Source organism: Sylvia atricapilla, chromosome 3, assembly GCF_009819655.1.
Source record: "Sylvia atricapilla isolate bSylAtr1 chromosome 3, bSylAtr1.pri, whole genome shotgun sequence".
Classification (NCBI taxonomy): Eukaryota; Metazoa; Chordata; class Aves; order Passeriformes; family Sylviidae; genus Sylvia; species Sylvia atricapilla.
The window spans coordinates 566,368-584,026 of record NC_089142.1 but is presented as its reverse complement, the minus strand read 5'-3'; the positions used below and the strand labels follow the sequence as shown (position 1 = coordinate 584,026).

Sequence of the window (17,659 nt, the reverse complement as noted above, 5' to 3'; positions counted from 1 at the left end):
AATCATCAAATCCCCAAACTCTCAAATCATCAAATCCCCAAACCCCAAATCCTCAAATCCTCAATCCCCCAAATCATCTCCAAATCCCTAAATCCCCAAATCCCCAAACCATCCTCAAACCCCCAAATCATCCCCAAACCCCCAAATCATCAAACTCCCAAATCCCCAAACTCCCAAATCATCAAATCCCCAAACCCCAAATCCTCAAATCCCCAAACCCCCAAATCCCCAAACTCCCAAATCATCAAATCCCCAAACCCCAAATCCCCAAACCCCCAAACCCCCAAATCCTCAATCCCCCAAACCATCCCCAAATCCTCAAACCCCAAATCCCTAAATCTCCAAACCCCCAAATCCCCAAATCCTCAAACCCCCAAATCATCCCCAAACCCCCAAATCATCAAACTCCCAAATCATCAAATCCCCAATCCCCAAATCCTCAAACCCCCAAATCATCAAACTCCCAAATCCCCAAACTCCCAAATCATCAAATCCCCAATCCCCAAATCCTCAAACCCCCAAATCCTCAAACTCCCAAATCATCCCCAAATCATCAAACCCCTAAATCCCCAAACTCCCAAATCATCAAATCCCCAATCCCCAAATCCTCAAACCCCTAAATCCCCAAACTCCCAAATCATCAAATCCCCAAACCCCAAATCCCCAAACCCCCAAATCATCAAATCCCCAAATCCTCAAATCCCCAAACCCCCAAATTATCCCCAAATCCCCAAACCTCAAATCCCTAAATCTCCAACCCCCCAAATCCCCAAACCATCCTCAAACCCCCAAATCATCCCCAAATTCCCAATTCCTCAAACCCCCAAAGCCCCAAATCCCTAAATCTCCAAAGCCCCAAACCCCCAAATCCTCAAACCTCCAAATCATCCCCAAATCCCCAAATCCTCAAATCCCCAAACCCCCAAATCCTCAAATCTCCAAACTCCCAAATCCCCAAATCCTCAAACCCCCAAATCCCCTGTGTCCTGGCACACACAGGAATTCCTGCCCTCAGTCCTGGCACACACAGGAATTCCTGGCACACACAGGCACTGGGGATGCTGTCTGGGGTGGGAATGGTTTGGGGATTTTTGGGGTTGGAAGAAGCTCACACAACTCCCAGGGAGGACAAGGATCTCCCATGAGCAGCCTGGGAGCGGGGAAGTGGATCCCATCCCTGGATTTACGACAGGGATTTATGGATTTATTCCCCATGACAGTCCCAGGAACCCCAAATTCCCCGAGGTGAGGATGAGGCTGGGCAGCCCCAACCCTGCTGGGGTTTAAACCCTGTGGCTGTGGGGACAGGGCTCAGGGTGACCTGGGCAGGGCTCACTCAGGGTTTTTTTTTTTCCCAAATGTGGTTCCCTGTGCTCCACAGGCTGATTCCTGGAGCCCACAGCGGTGTTGGCACACCTGAGGGACACCTGACCCTGCACCCAGTGTCACCCCTGCCATGGCAGGGCCACCTCCCGGTGTCCCAGGGGCTCCCAGACTGGCCTGGGCACTGCCAGGGGGATTGGGCATCCCCTTCCCCACCTCAGCCTGAGCCTTGGCAGCTGGAGAACCTGGAGGGTTTCGATGTTGGTGGGGAATCCACAGCCAGGATGGGGTTTTTTCAGGACTTGTTTTGCCTTGGGAAGACTTTGGGGAGATGGGTTTTGGGTACTCAGAGGTGGTTGGTGTGACTGGTGTGATTTGAGATTTGTGTGTTTGTGATCTGTGATTTGTGTGTTTGTGATCTGTGATTTGTGTGTTTGTGATCTGTGATTTGTGTGTTTGTGATCTGTGATTTGTGTGTTTGTGATCTGAGATTTGTGTGATTGTGATCAGTGTTTTGTGTGTTTGTGATTTGAGATTTGTGTGATTGTGATCTGTGATTTGTGTGTTTGTGATTTGTGTGTTTGTGATCTGTGATTTGTGTGTTTGTGATTTGTGATTTGTGTGTTTGTGATCTGTGATTTGTGTGTTTGTGATCTGAGATGTGTGTTTGTGATTTGTGTGTTTGTGATCTGAGATTTGTGTGTTTGTGATTTGTGATTTGTGTGTTTGTGATTTGAGATTTGTGTGTTTGTGATTTGAGATTTGTGTGTTTGTGATCTGAGATTTGTGTGTTTGTGATCTGAGATTTGTGTGTTTGTGATCTGTGATTTGTGTGATTGTGATTTGAGATTTGTGTGTTTGTGATTTGAGATTTGTGTGTTTGTGATTTGAGATTTGTGTGTTTGTGATCTGAGATTTGTGTGTTTGTGATCTGTGATTTGTGTGTTTGTGATTTGAGATTTGTGTGTTTGTGATTTGAGATTTGTGTGTTTGTGATCTGAGATTTGTGTGTTTGTGATCTGTGATTTGTGTGTTAGTGATCTGTGATTTGTGTTTGTGATTTGAGATTTGTGTGTTTGTGATTTGAGATTTGTGTGTTTGTGATCTGTGATTTGTGTGTTTGTGATCTGTGATTTGTGTGTTTGTGATCTGTGATTTGTGTGTTTGTGATCTGAGATTTGTGTGATTGTGATCAGTGTTTTGTGTGTTTGTGATTTGAGATTTGTGTGATTGTGATCTGTGATTTGTGTGTTTGTGATTTGTGTGTTTGTGATCTGTGATTTGTGTGTTTGTGATTTGTGATTTGTGTGTTTGTGATCTGTGATTTGTGTGTTTGTGATCTGAGATTTGTGTGTTTGTGATTTGAGATTTGTGTGTTTGTGATCTGTGATTTGTGTGTTTGTGATCTGAGATTTGTGTGTTTGTAATCTGTGTTTTGTGTGTTTGTGATCTGAGATTTGTGTGTTTGTGATCTGTGATTTGTGTGATTGTGATTTGAGATTTGTGTGTTTGTGATTTGAGATTTGTGTGTTTGTGATCTGAGATTTGTGTGTTTGTGATCTGTGATTTGTGTGATTGTGATTTGAGATTTGTGTGTTTGTGATTTGAGATTTGTGTGTTTGTGATCTGTGATTTGTGTGTTAGTGATCTGTGATTTGTGTTTGTGATTTGAGATTTGTGTGTTTGTGATTTGAGATTTGTGTGTTTGTGATCTGAGATTTGTGTGTTTGTGATCTGAGATTTGTGTGTTTGTGATCTGTGATTTGTGTGATTGTGATTTGAGATTTGTGTGTTTGTGATTTGAGATTTGTGTGTTTGTGATCTGTGATTTGTGTGTTAGTGATCTGTGATTTGTGTTTGTGATTTGAGATTTGTGTGTTTGTGATTTGAGATTTGTGTGTTTGTGATCTGTGATTTGTGTGATTGTGATTTGTGATTTGTGTGTTTGAGATTTGAGATTTGTGTGTTTGTGATTTGAGATTTGTGTGTTTGTGATCTGTGATTTGTGTGATTGTGATTTGTGATTTGTGTGTTTGAGATTTGAGATTTGTGTGTTAGTGATCTGTGATTTGTGTGTTTGTGATCTGTGATTTGTGTGATTGTGATTTGTGATTTGTGTGTTTGTGATTTGAGATTTGTGTGTTTGTGATTTGAGATTTGTGTGTTTGTGATCTGAGATTTGTGTGTTTGTGATCTGTGATTTGTGTGTTTGTGATTTGAGATTTGTGTGTTTGTGATTTGAGATTTGTGTGTTTGTGATCTGAGATTTGTGTGTTTGTGATCTGTGATTTGTGTGTTAGTGATCTGTGATTTGTGTTTGTGATTTGAGATTTGTGTGTTTGTGATTTGAGATTTGTGTGTTTGTGATCTGTGATTTGTGTGTTTGTGATCTGTGATTTGTGTGTTTGTGATCTGTGATTTGTGTGTTTGTGATCTGAGATTTGTGTGATTGTGATCAGTGTTTTGTGTGTTTGTGATTTGAGATTTGTGTGATTGTGATCTGTGATTTGTGTGTTTGTGATTTGTGTGTTTGTGATCTGTGATTTGTGTGTTTGTGATTTGTGATTTGTGTGTTTGTGATCTGTGATTTGTGTGTTTGTGATCTGAGATTTGTGTGTTTGTGATTTGTGATTTGTGTGTTTGTGATTTGAGATTTGTGTGTTTGTGATTTGAGATTTGTGTGTTTGTGATCTGTGATTTGTGTGTTTGTGATCTGAGATTTGTGTGTTTGTAATCTGTGTTTTGTGTGTTTGTGATCTGAGATTTGTGTGTTTGTGATCTGTGATTTGTGTGATTGTGATTTGAGATTTGTGTGTTTGTGATCTGAGATTTGTGTGTTTGTGATCTGTGATTTGTGTGATTGTGATTTGAGATTTGTGTGTTTGTGATTTGAGATTTGTGTGTTTGTGATCTGTGATTTGTGTGTTAGTGATCTGTGATTTGTGTTTGTGATTTGAGATTTGTGTGTTTGTGATTTGAGATTTGTGTGTTTGTGATCTGAGATTTGTGTGTTTGTGATCTGAGATTTGTGTGTTTGTGATCTGTGATTTGTGTGATTGTGATTTGAGATTTGTGTGTTTGTGATTTGAGATTTGTGTGTTTGTGATCTGTGATTTGTGTGTTAGTGATCTGTGATTTGTGTTTGTGATTTGAGATTTGTGTGTTTGTGATTTGAGATTTGTGTGTTTGTGATCTGTGATTTGTGTGATTGTGATTTGTGATTTGTGTGTTTGAGATTTGAGATTTGTGTGTTTGTGATTTGAGATTTGTGTGTTTGTGATCTGTGATTTGTGTGATTGTGATTTGTGATTTGTGTGTTTGAGATTTGAGATTTGTGTGTTAGTGATCTGTGATTTGTGTGTTTGTGATCTGTGATTTGTGTGTTTGTGATCTGTGATTTGTGTGTTTGTGATTTGAGATTTGTGTGTTAGTGATCTGTGATTTGTGTGTTTGTGATCTGTGATTTGTGTGTTTGTGATTTGAGATTTGTGTGTTTGTGATCTGTGATTTGTGTGTTTGTGATCTGTGATTTGTGTGTTTGTGATTTGAGATTTGTGTGTTTGTGATCTGAGATTTGTGTGTTTGTGATTTGAGATTTGTGTGATTGTGATCTGTGATTTGTGTGTTTGTGATTTGAGATTTGTGTGTTTGTGATTTGAGATTTGTGTGTTAGTGATCTGTGATTTGTGTGATTGTGATCTGTGATTTGTGTGTTTGTGATCTGTGATTTGTGTGTTTGTGATTTGAGATTTGTGTGTTTGTGATCTGAGATTTGTGTGTTTGTGATTTGAGATTTGTGTGTTTGTGATCTGTGATTTGTGTTTGTGATCTGTGATTTGTGTGTTTGTGATCTGAGATTTGTGTGTTTGTGATCTATGATTTGTGTGTTTGTGATTTGAGATTTGTGTGTTTGTGATCTGTGATTTGTGTGTTTGTGATCTATGATTTGTGTGTTTGTGATCTGTGATTTGTGTGTTTGTGTGATTTCTGTGATTGGTGTGATTTCTGTGATTTGTGTGTGTGTTTGTGTGATTGTGATTCTATGTTTGGTGTGATTTGTGTGATTTCTGTGATCTGTGTGATTTGTGTGTGTTTGTGTGAGTTCTGTGATTGGTGTGATCTGTGTGATCTCTGTGATTGGTGTGTGGGTTTTTGCTGTGATTTCTGAGCTCTAATCTCTGTGATTGCTGTCATTTGCTGTGATTGTTGTGATTTATATGATTTGTGTGATCTGTGTTGTTTGTGTGTGTGTTTGTGTGATTTCTGTGATTGGTGTGTTTGGTGGGATTTTTTTGATTTCTGTGATCTGTGTGATTTCTGTGATTGATATGATTGGTGTCATATGTGTGGTCTGTGTGTGTGTGTGTGTGATTTGTGTGATTGTTAGGATTGGTGTGATCTCTGTGATTTCTGTGATCTGTGTGATTTCTGTGCTCTCTGATCTCTGTGATTGCTGTGATTTATATGATTGGTGTGATCTGTGTGATCTCTGTGATTTCTGTGATCTCTGTGATTTCTATGATCTCTGTGATCTCTGTGATTTCTGTGATCTCTGTGATTTCTATGATCTCTGTGATCTCTGTGATTGCTGTGATCTCTGTGATTTCTATGATTTGTGTGATCTGTGTGATCTCTGTGATTTCTGTGATTGGTGCGATTGCTGTGATCTCTGTGATTTCTGTGATTTATATGATTTGTGCAATTGCTGTGATCTCTGTGATTGCTGTGATCTCTGTGATTTCTATGATTTATATGATTTGTGCAATTGCTGTGATCTCTGTGATTTCTGTGATCTCTGTGATTGCTGTGATCTCTGTGATTTCTATGATTGGTGCAATTGCTGTGATCTCTGTGATTTCTGTGATTTATATGATTTGTGTGATCTCTCTGATCTCCCTGCCCCTGTGTCTCCCCAGCCCCGGCCAGCAGCAGACCTGGCGTTCACCTTCGATGCCAACAGGCAGCAGAGGCAGCTGATAGCAGAGCTGGAGAACAAGAACAGGTACTGCCCCTCTCACATCACTACCCCAGAGCCCCTACTGGCCTCCCCTTGCCTCCTGAACTGATGAGTTGGTCATTAACCTGGGTTAATTAGCCGTGGGGAGGCGCTGCCCTGCCCCTGCTCCCCGGGGAGATCTTCTCTGATCTCCTTCAAACCATCTCCAGATCCCCAACCCTGGGCTGATCCCCCACAGGGAGGGGACTGTGCCCCTGTGCTCAGGTGAGCCCTCACCTGCAGAGCTGCCCCAGCCCTGGGGACAGCAGCACGAGGAGCTGCTGTCACAATCAGGGCACAAAAAGATCCTCACTCGTCAAGTCGAGAGAAGTGAGGAGAGAAAGTTCATTCTGATTTGGGGTTTTTATAGGGTTTGGGAATTGTTCAGGGACTGGGGGATGAGAGGAACACCTCTCTGTCCCCAGTGGCCAACTCAGAAGTCTCAGTTTGCCTTTCCCCCTGGAAGGAATGCACATTTACAACACATCAGCCTTTAGTTTTGTTCCGTGGGTCAGAAAGCTCCAGCCTAAGAATAAAAACACATCGGAAGGCTGAAAATCAGGGTGACAACCTGGAGCTGCTGCAGAGAGTCCAGAGGAGGCACTGAGGTGCCAGAGGGATGGAGCAGCTCTGGAGCCAGGCTGGGAGAGCTGGGGGCGCTCACCTGGACAGGAGAAGGCTCCAGGGAGAGCTCAGAGCATCTTCCAGGGCCTAAAGGGGCTCCAGGAGAGCTGCAGAGGGACTGGGGACAAGGGCTGCAGGGACAGGACACAGGGAATGGCTTCCCAGTGCCCAGGGCAGGGCTGGATGGGCTCTGGGGCAGGAATTGTTCCCTGGCAGGGTGGGCAGGGCTGGCACAGGGTGCCCAGAGCAGCTGGGGCTGCCCCTGGATCCCTGGCAGTGTCCAAGGCCAGGCTGGACACTGGGGTTGGAGCCCCTGGGACAGTGGGAGGTGTCCCTTGGATATTGGGAGGTGACCCTGGGACACTGGGAGGTGTCCCTGCCATGGCAGGGGTGACACTGGGTGGGATTTTTAGGTCCCTCCCAACCCAAAGCAGAGGGGTTTTGTCACCTGTGGGGCCCCTGAGGCTCTCCTGGTGTCCCAGTGACCAGCTGGCACTGGAGCCAGCACAGCCCAGGGACCCCAGCAGGGGAAGAGGCTCTCCCCAGGGAGGTTTGGAGCAGCAGCAGCAGTTCCTGGAGAGCAGGAGCAGCTCAGCCCTGGCACTGCTGCAGCCCCAGTGCTGCACCAGGAGCCCTGCAGGTCTCTGGGGTGGGTCCTGGAGAAGGGAGATGTCCCCAGTGGAGCTCTGGCAGGAGGAAGGAGAGCTGGAGGTGACACTGTCCCCTTGGAAGGGTTCCATCCCCGCTGCAGCAGCTGAGTGCTCGGCTCTCCCTGCTGGGAAAAACAAGGCTCACTTTCCTTCAAAGGACAATTTATAACTTTAATGAAAAGACAATTAAGAGGCAGAATAAAGCAAAATACAGCTGGCTGCTTGGCATTAGGTAAAAAGCACATTTTGCCATCTCAGAAGGCTTCTTTAAAAGTACTGGCGTGACACATATTGATAGACTTTCCTGTGTTATTTAAACGTCCTTTTGCTTGGTTTTAATTTCTAATTTGCCCCCATTCCGTTTTTCTTTGTGGCTCGAAGCTGTCCCCACACTTCCTGATAATGGAGAGGCAAAAAAGTCTTCTTTTGGAGTTTTGGGGTCTGTCACTATTATCTTAATTAGATAATCTGAGAATGTGGGGAATTTTCTGATTATCTTGAGTTAGCTGCAAAAAGCTTTCTTTACATCACATAGGGTTTTATTTTAACATTATGTTATAGCTTAAGAAATCTAGATACATTCATCACACCACTGTTGGTAAATTTAGTTGATGGCAGAAACAAACTATATTAATACAGGAAAGTTTTCTGACGTTATATATACAGCATTCATTGTAATAGTTATTTAACAAACAAAGTGCCCACAAGCAGAAAGAACAAATAAAACGGGACAATAAAAGCTCTTAGTGCTCTGAGATGGCAAATGGAGAAAGTCCCTGCCTTGGGGTGAAACTCAGCTCACTCAGGCCTTTATCAGTTCCTCTGGCGCTGGAAAATGCCACCGGGGGTCACAGGAGTGAGCTCCTGGTGCTCTTCTGGGATTTTCACCCCAGGGCAGGTTTAAAGAGTCCCAAGAAAAAGAGGAAAAGCAGTCCAGGGGAGTTCTGTGCCTCAGCCAGCTGAAGGCTGACTCAAAGCACAGAGGTGTGTCCTGCTGTCTGTCCTGCTGTCTGTCCTGCTGTCTGTCTGTCCTGCTGTCTGTCCTGCTGTCTGTCCTGCTGTCTGTCCTGCTGTCTGTCTGTCCTGCTGTCTGTCTGTCCTGCTGTCTGTCTGTCCTGCTGTCTGTCTGTCCTGCTGTCTGTCCTGTTGTCTGTCCTGCTGTCTGTCCTGCTGTCTGTCTGTCCTGCTGTCTGTCCTGCTGTCTGTCCTGCTGTCTGTCCTGCTGTCTGTCTGTCCTGCTGTCTGTCCTGCTGTCTGTCTGTCCTGCTGTCTGTCCTGCTGCAGACTGCACAGCCCAGGAGCAGGGTGTGGGGGAGTCAGAGCAGCTTCTGAAAACAAACTCTGGGCTTCTCCTCCTCCCTGCTTCACTCTCAGAACCACTCTCAAAAGCACAGAAAATATCCAACGTAAACAGAGCAAAGACACAACGTCCTAAAGTCACCCGAGGCCAGGGGCTCCCAGGGACACTGCAGTGAGGGATTTCAGCCTGTAACAGATTTCCAGGTCCTGGAGCACCTCCTGAGCTCATTCTGTGTGAGGGGCTCCCAGGGACACTGCAGTGAGGGATGTCACCGTGGGAATGACAGTGCCCAGGTCCTGCAGTGATCAGGACAGGAGGGGCTGAAGGGCTGCAGAGGGGCTCAGGAGCAGGGCACACACTGACCCTGTCCAGCTCTGGGGTCTCAGTTTGGGGTGGACACTGAGTGCTGTGTCCAGTTTGGGATGGACACTGAGTGCTGTGTCCAGTTTGGGATGGACACTGAGTGCTGTGTCCAGCTCTGGGATCTCAGTTTGGGAAGGACACTGAGTGCTGTGTCCAGTTTGGGATGGACACTGAGTGCTGTGTCCAGTTTGGGATGGACACTGAGTGCTGTGTCCAGTTTGGGATCTCAGTTTGGGATGGACACTGAGTGCTGTGTCCAGTTTGGGATGGACACTGAGTGCTGTGTCCAGTTTGGGATCTCAGTTTGGGATGGACACTGAGTGCTGTGTCCAGTTTGGGATGGACACTGAGTGCTGTGTCCAGCTCTGGGATCTCAGTTTGGGAAGGACACTGAGTGCTGTGTCCAGTTTGGGATGGACACTGAGTGCTGTGTCCAGTTTGGGATCTCAGTTTGGGATGGACACTGAGTGCTGTGTCCAGTTTGGGATGGACACTGAGTGCTGTGTCCAGTTTGGGATGGACACTGAGTGCTGTGTCCAGTTTAGGAAGGACACTGAGTGCTGTGTCCAGCTCTGGGATCTCAGTTTGGGAAGGACACTGAGTGCTGTGTCCAGTTTGGGATGGACACTGAGTGCTGTGTCCAGTTTGGGATGGACACTGAGTGCTGTGTCCAGTTTGGGATCCCAGTTTGGGATGGACACCGAGTGCTGTGTCCAGTTTGGGAAGGACACTGAGATGCTCACACACACCCAGAGGAGCCCCGAGGCTGCTGAGGGGCTGGAACACAACCCTGTGAGGAATGAGGGGCTGGGGCTGTTTGTCCTGGAGAAAAGGAGGCTCAGAGGTGCCCTGGTCACTCTCCACAGCTCCCTGGCAGGTGCCTGTGCCCAGCCGGGGCTGGGCTCTCTCTCTGACACAACCAGAGCACACAGCCTCAGGCTGGGCCAAGGGAAATTCAGGGTGGAGATCAGGGAAAAGGTTTTTATGGAAAGGGTGACAAAGGGCTGGAATGGTGTGCCCGGGGAGGTGGTGGAGTCCCCATCCCATCCCTGGGGCTGTTTAAAGCAGACTGGATGTGGCCAGGGGTCAGTTGAGGTGTTGGGGCTGGGTTGGACTCGATGATCTTGGAGATCTCTTCCATCCTGGTGATTGTGTGATTGATTTTGCGATTGATTGTGTGATTGATTGTGATTGATACTGTGATTGATTGTGATTGATCCTGTGACTGACTGTGGCTGGCTGTGGCTGACCCTGTGGCTCCTGTGACCCCTGTGGCTGTGTCCCCAGGGAGATCCTGCAGGAGATCCAGCGGCTCCGGCTGGAGCATGAGCAGGCCTCTCAGCCCACCCCTGAGAAGGCGCAGCAGAACCCGACCCTGCTGGCCGAGCTGCGCCTGCTGCGGTGAGGACACGGGACAGGGGACGGGGGACATGGGGACGTGGGGACAGGGGACATGGGGACAGTGGGCTGGGGACACGGGGACATGGGGACACCAGGCTGGGGACACGGGGACACTGGGACATGGAGACACGGGGACATGGGGACAGGGGACACGGGGACAGGGGACAGCAGGACACTGGGACATGGGGACATGGGGAGAGCGGGCTGGGGACACTGGGACACCAGGCTGGGGACACGGGGACAGTGGGCTGGGGACATGGGGACAGGGGACACAGGGACAGGGGACACGGGGACAGGGGACACGGGGACAGCGGGCTGGGGACACGGGGACACGGGGACATGGGGACGGCGGGCTGGGGACATGGGGACAGGGGACATGGGGACAGTGGGCTGGAGACATGGGGACACGCGACAGGGGACATGGGGACACGGGGACAGGGGACAGGGGGACACAGGGACAGCGGGACAGCGGGCTGGGGACACGGGAACACTGCGACATGGGGACATGGGGACGGTGGGCTGGGACACGGGGACACTGGGACAGCGGGCTGGGGACATGGGGACAGGGGACACGAGGACATGGGGGACACAGGGACACAGGGACAGCAGGCTGGGACACAGGGACATTGGGCTGGGACATGGGGACAGCGGGCTGGGGACACTGGGACACTGGGCTGGGAAACAGACACCAGACCGTGGACAGCGGGCTGGGGACACTTGGACAGCAGGCTGGGGACACTGGGACACCGGGCTGGGGACACTGGGATACCTGACTGGGCTACTGGGACAGCAGGCTGGGCTACTGAGGGGCTGGGCTGGGCTACTGGGCTGGGCTGGGGACACTGGGACACGGGGCTGGGATACTGGGACAGTGGGCTGGGGACACTGGGACACTGGGCTGGGACACTGGGACACACTGCCACCCCAAAGGCTCCCTCCGTAGGGAACTGCCCCTTATCTGGGACGGGGACGTGCCCCCAGCCCAGGCAGGATCATCAGTGTCCAGCCCAGGCTGTGACAGGAGGGGCAGGGTGTCCCATGGGAGCTGCTGTCCCCGCTTTGGGAGGCTGCAGGCAGCGCCGTGGGGATGAGCCAGCTCCGGCTCTGCTGCCACGTGTCACCTTGCAGAGTCCCTGCAGCCGTGTCCTGCCACATCCCTGCGGCCTCTGCAGCCGGGCCCCTGCTGCCTGCAGGAGCAGGGCACCTCAGGGGGTTTGGGCTGGAAGGGACCCCAGAGCCCACCCAGTGCCACCACTGCCATGGACAGGACCCTAAATCCCACCCAGTGCCACCCCTGCCATGGACAGGACCCTAAATCCCACCCAGTGTCACCCCTGCCATGGAAAGGATCCTAAATCCCACCCAGTGCCACCCCTACCATGGACAGGACCCTAAATCCCACCCAGTGCCACCCCTGTGCCATGGACAGGACCCTAAATCCCACCCAGTGCCACCTCTGCCATGGACAGGACCCTAAATCCCACCCAGGGTCACCCTCTGCCACGGCAGGGACACCTCCCACTGTCCCAGGGTCACCTCCCACTGTCCCAGGAGCTCCAGCCCCAGTGTCCAGCCTGGCCTTGGGCACTGCCAGGGATCCAGGGGCAGCCCCAGCTGCTCTGGGCACCCTGTGCCAGCCCTGCCCACCCTGCCAGGGAACAATTCCTGCCCCAGATGCCACCCAGCCCTGCCCTGGGCACTGGGAAGCCATTCCCTGTGTCCTGTCCCTGGTGAAGATTCCCGTCCCATGTTCCCTGTAGCCCCCTCCAGACCCTCACTTTAAGAACCACAGTCCTCAACATACAAAAAGATGCTGAGAGAAACCCTCAGTGTGGTTAGTGTTTGTTCATATTCCAGAGTTTTCTGTCCTTTAAACCTCCCAGATTACCCACAGTGTGTCCCGTGGCAGCATTCAGGGTTCAGCCTGTCATAGGCGATGTTTGACGTGGGGATGAGACATCCTGGAGTCCCCAGTGACCCCTGGAAGGAACAAACCATCCCTTTCAGCCTGCCTTTGCCTTCCCCTGAGCTCAGTGCTCACCTCCCGGGGCTGACGTCTGCCTTGGAGCTGCTCCTTTCTTACTCACCGCTGGCTTTTTATAAACACCAAGCCCCGAGTCACGGTTCCTGAAATAGCTGCAGACAGGTTTTGTGCGGGGAGAGGGAGGGGAGGTCACTCCTCCTCTGCTGCTGCTGTCACCTGGCTGCTCTGTCACTGCTGCAGCGGCTCTGCTGAGTCTCCCTGCAGCTTTTCCCTCTCTCTGATCCCCCTCTCTCCTCCCAGAGCTCATCCTGGCCGGGCTCTGATGCTCAGAGACATCAAAACCGGGTGGGTTTTTTCCACAAAACGCTCAGCAGGGCTTTCCCCTGCCTCTGGGGGAACTCCAGGGCCCTGGTGCTGGTGCTGAGCTTCACTCCAGCTTTTCACAAGGGGAGTTTCACCCAGGAGAGCTGAGGAGGTTTGGAGCAGCCCAGGCTCACTGTGTGCCTCTCTCCCGTGTCCCTGGCACAGGCAGAGGAAGGATGAGCTGGAGCAGAGGATGTCAGCACTGCAGGAGAGCAGAAGAGAGCTGATGGTGCAGCTGGAGGGGCTGATGAAGCTGCTCAAAGTAAGGAAGCTCCTGTTGGAAAGGCAGCACATCCCTCCCTTCCCTGCCCGCCCCAGGATCCCGGCTTTGCTGCCCTAAAATCCCTTCCCAGGGGCAGCCCCCGCTGGCCAAAAGCCATTCCCATCCCAGCTCCGGCTGGGCTGCAGGGGGATCCTGTTTCCCAGGATTGTGGGGGGGAAATACCCAGAACCCGAGGTTTGGGGTGGTTTGACAGGGTTGGAGCTGGTAACTGGGGCTCAGCCCTCCCCACTCTGAATAAACTGGGAGCGGGGCAGGATGTGAGAGCCAGGGACAAGGGGCTGGCCCTGCACAGCTCCTGCCACCCCTGCGGCTTTTGGCTGGGGGCTCTGGGGCTGTGGCTGAGCTCCAGCGTTCTTTGGGCTCCTCCTGAGGGGATTTGGGCCACCCTGGGCTGAGCTCCCGGCTGGTGACTGTGTCACACTTCTGTTCCTTCCCTGCTGTAAACCACACAGGAGCCTCTCTGCAGAGCAAAGGGCAGAGCCTTGGCCTGGGGGGGTTTGGTGCCAAAGAGGGACACAGCTGGCAGGGTGACAGTGGCCCAGGGGTGACAGTGGCTCAGGGGTGACAGTGGCCCAGGGGTGACAGTGGCCCAGGGGGTGACAGTGGCATGGGGTGACAGTGGCATGGGGTGACATTGGCCCAGGGGTGACAGTGGCCCAGGGGGTGACAGTGGCCCAGGGGTGACAGTGGCCCAGGGGGTGACAGTGGCAGGGGGTGACAGTGGCCCAGGGTGACATTGGCCCAGGGGTGACAATGGCCTGGGGTGACAGTGGCTCAGGGGTGACAGTGGCTCAGGGGTGACAGTGGCATGGGGTGACAGTGGCCCAGGGGTGACAGTGGCCCACGGGTGACAGTGGCATGGGGTGACAGTGGCCCAGGGGGTGACAGTGACATGGGGTGACAGTGACATGGGGTGACATTGGCATGGGGTGACAGTGGCCCAGGGGGTGACAGTGGCCCAGGGGTGATAGTGGCCCAGGGGTGACAGTGGCATGGGGTGACAGTGGCCCGAGGTGACAGTGACCCAGGGGGTGACAGTGGCATGGGGTGACAGTGGCATGGGGTGACAGTGGCCCAGGGGTGACAGTGGCCCAGGGGTGACAGTGGCATGGGGTGACAGTGGCCCAGGGGGTGACAGTGGCATGGGGTGACAGTGGCATGGGGTGACAGTGGCCCAGGGGTGACAGTGGCATGGGGTGACAGTGGCATGGGGTGACATTGGCATGGGGTGACAGTGGCCCAGGGGTGACAGTGGCCCAGGGGATGACAGTGGCCCAGGGGTGACAGTGGCATGGGGTGACAGTGGCCCAGGGGATGACAGTGGCATGGGCTGACAGTGTCCCAGGGGGTGACAGTGGCCCAGGGGTGACAGTGGCAGGGGGTGACAGTGGCCCAGGGGTGACATGTTCAGCTGTAGGTACATTTGGATGGTCCCAGGAAAATCCAGAGCTCCTCTGCACCCGGAAGGAACAGTGAATCCCAGTGTCAGGGACTCGGAAGTGTCACCACTCCTCAGCTTGGGCTTCATCCTGGGGAGAATTCCAGCCCCTCATCCTGGGGAGAATTCCAGCCCCTCATCCCGGGGAGAATTCCAGCCCCTCATCCCGGGGAGAATTCCAGCCCCTTATCCTGGGGAGAATTCCAGCTCCTTCATCCTGGGGAGAATTCCAGCCCCTCATCCTGGGGAGAATTCCAGCCCCTCATCCTGGGGAGAATTCCAGCCCCTTCATCCTGGGGAGAATTCCAGCCCCTCATCCTGGGGAGAATTCCAGCCCCTCATCCTGGGGAGAATTCCAGCCCCTTCATCCTGGGGAGAATTCCAGCCCCTCATCCTGGGGAGAATTCCAGCCCCTCATCCTGGGGAGAATTCCAGCCCCTTCATCCTGGGGAGAATTCCAGCCCTTTATCCTGGGGAGAATTCCAGCCCCTTCATCCTGGGGAGAATTCCAGCCCCTTCATCCTGGGGAGAATTCCAGCTCCTTCATCCTGGGGAGAATTCCAGCCCCTCATCCTGGGGAGAATTCCAGCTCCTTCATCCTGGGGAGAATTCCAGCCCCTCATCCTGGGGAGAATTCCAGCCCTCCCCTTCATCCTGGGGAGAATTCCAGCCCCTCATCCTGGGGAGAATTCCAGCCCCTCATCCCGGGGAGAATTCCAGCTCCTTCATCCTGGGGAGAATTCCAGCTCCTTCATCCTGGGGAGAATTCCAGCCCCTCATCCTGGGGAGAATTCCAATCCTTCATCCTGGGGAGAATTCCAGCCCCTCATCCTGGGGAGAATTCCAGCCCCTCATCCCGGGGAGAATTCCAGCCCCTCATCCTGGGGCAGGGATGTCCATACAGAGGGAGAAAACCAAACTCCCCTCAGCAGGACTTGGCTTTTTCCCCTCCCTGTGCCCCTGAGCACAGCCCAGTGGCTGTCTTTGGGAATTCTGCTTTTCCTGAAGCCAGTGCTTCTGCTCTGCCTTTGTGCTGCTCAGCTCCTTTCTGACTTGGAAAATCACAGAAATATTGGAATCCCAGAGTGGGTTGGGTGGGAAGGGACCTAAAATCCCATCCAGTGTCACCCCTGCCATGGCAGGGACACCTCCCACTGTCCCAGGGCCACCTCCCACTGTCCCAGGGTCACCTCCCACTGTCCCAGGGGCTCCAACCCCAGTGTCCAGCCTGGCCTTGGGCACTGCCAGGGATCCAGGGGCAGCCCCAGCTGCTCTGGGCACCCTGTGCCAGCCCTGCCCACCCTGCCAGGGAACAATTCCTGCCCCAGAGCCCATCCAGCCCTGCCCTGGGCACTGGGAAGCCATTCCCTGTGTCCTGTCCCTGCAGCCCTTGTCCCTCTGCAGCTCCCTCATAGTCACCAAATTTGTTCCAAACCTTTCTCCAGCAAGTGGCAGAGGCTGGAAGGGAATCCCTGTGCCATGAGGATGCCCAGGCAGTGGGAGGGGACCCACGGGGGCTCCATCCCTGGGACTGCCCCAGCCCTGAGTGCAGCTGAGCTGTCCCCAGTTGTCCCCTGAGCCCTCCCTCACCCCAGGAGCTGTGGCCACTGGGGTTATTTGCTCCCACACCTTTGCACTTTGGGGTTTTATTTGCATTTCCCCCTCCTTGGAGCCCCTGAGCTTCTCCTTGATTCAAGCCTCTTCCAGAAAGACATCTGCTCTGGAGCTGGAGGAATCCAAAGTGGAAAATTCCCTGCCAATGCAAATTTGCCTGAGGAGTTAAAAAATTTATGTCTGGTTTTCAGAGTGGGTTCAGGTTTTGGTTCTCTCTCCATGAAATCCAGGAGCACTTTTCCCTCAGCTCAGCCCAGGGCTTTAAATCACTCAGAGAGCCCGTCCCAGCCCCTGCCCCAGGCTGTGCACAGCTTCTCTGCCTTGCCCAGGCTTTTAATGGGGATTTTTTACATTTGGGATATCCAAGCTGGATGTTGAGTCCCCCCCTGAGGCTCAGCAGCCAGAGGGGTGGCAGTGCCACCCCTGCCTGGCTCCCTGTCCCCTCTGGGAGTGTCAGTGACCCAGCACTGCCACCACGGGATTGTCTCCTGCTCTGCTCACTGAGGATGCTGTGGGTCAGTGCCCTGCCATGAAAATTCCTTTTGTCTGTGCCTTCAGACACCAAATTTGGGATCTGTTCAAATCACCAAAATCAGTTTTCTTGGCAAGATTTCCTTTTCCATGAAGTTCTAAAGCTTCTGTGTCACCTGTCAGTGGGGCCCTGGATCAGCATTCCTGACACAGAAACAGGAATAAAGCAATGACAGGGTCAGATCATGGAATGCCAGAGTGGGTTGGGTGGGAAACAACCTCAAAACTCATCCAGTGTCCCCCCTGCCATGGCAGGGTCACCTCCCACTGTCCCAGGGCCACCTCCCAATGTCCCAGGGTCACCTCCCACTGTCCCAGGGTCACCTCCCACTGCCCCAGGGACACCTCCCACTGTCCCAGGTGCTCCAACCCCAGTGTCCAGCCTGGCCTTGGGCACTGCCAGGGATCCAGGGGCAGCCCCAGCTGCTCTGGGCACCCTGTGCCAGCCCTGCCCACCCTGCCAGGGAACAATTCCTGCCCAAAATGCCACCCAAATCTTTGAAGCCATTTCCACTTTGAAGCCATTCCCTGTGTCCTGTCCCTGCAGCCCTTGTCCCCAGCCCCTCTGCAGCTCTCCTGGAGCCCCTTTAGGCCCTGCCAGGTCCCATTTGGGTCACCCCAATAAACTTCTGTCACCAGTTGGAATGTCCACACCCCATTCCTGGGCGTTCCAAGTCCCCTCCCCAATTCCCTGCCCCAGGGAGTTATTTTGCTCAGGGGATTATTTTCAGCCTGCAGAGCCAAAAGCTCCATTTCTTGTGGATAGCTGTGAGAGCTTTTCCCATTCCT

General features: G+C 52.0%; 1 protein-coding gene across 1 annotated transcript in view; it reads left to right on the top strand.

The window, feature by feature from the left end:
- The window catches only part of DTNB (dystrobrevin beta), a 177,956-nt gene that overhangs the window by 96,923 nt on the left and 63,374 nt on the right, over positions 1-17,659 (top strand). Inside the window, exons 14-16 of the mRNA XM_066314554.1 lie at positions 6,240-6,325; positions 10,544-10,657; positions 13,170-13,266. Of these exons, the coding sequence (XP_066170651.1) occupies positions 6,240-6,325; positions 10,544-10,657; positions 13,170-13,266 (297 nt within the window). The remainder of the gene's footprint in view (positions 1-6,239; positions 6,326-10,543; positions 10,658-13,169; positions 13,267-17,659) is intronic.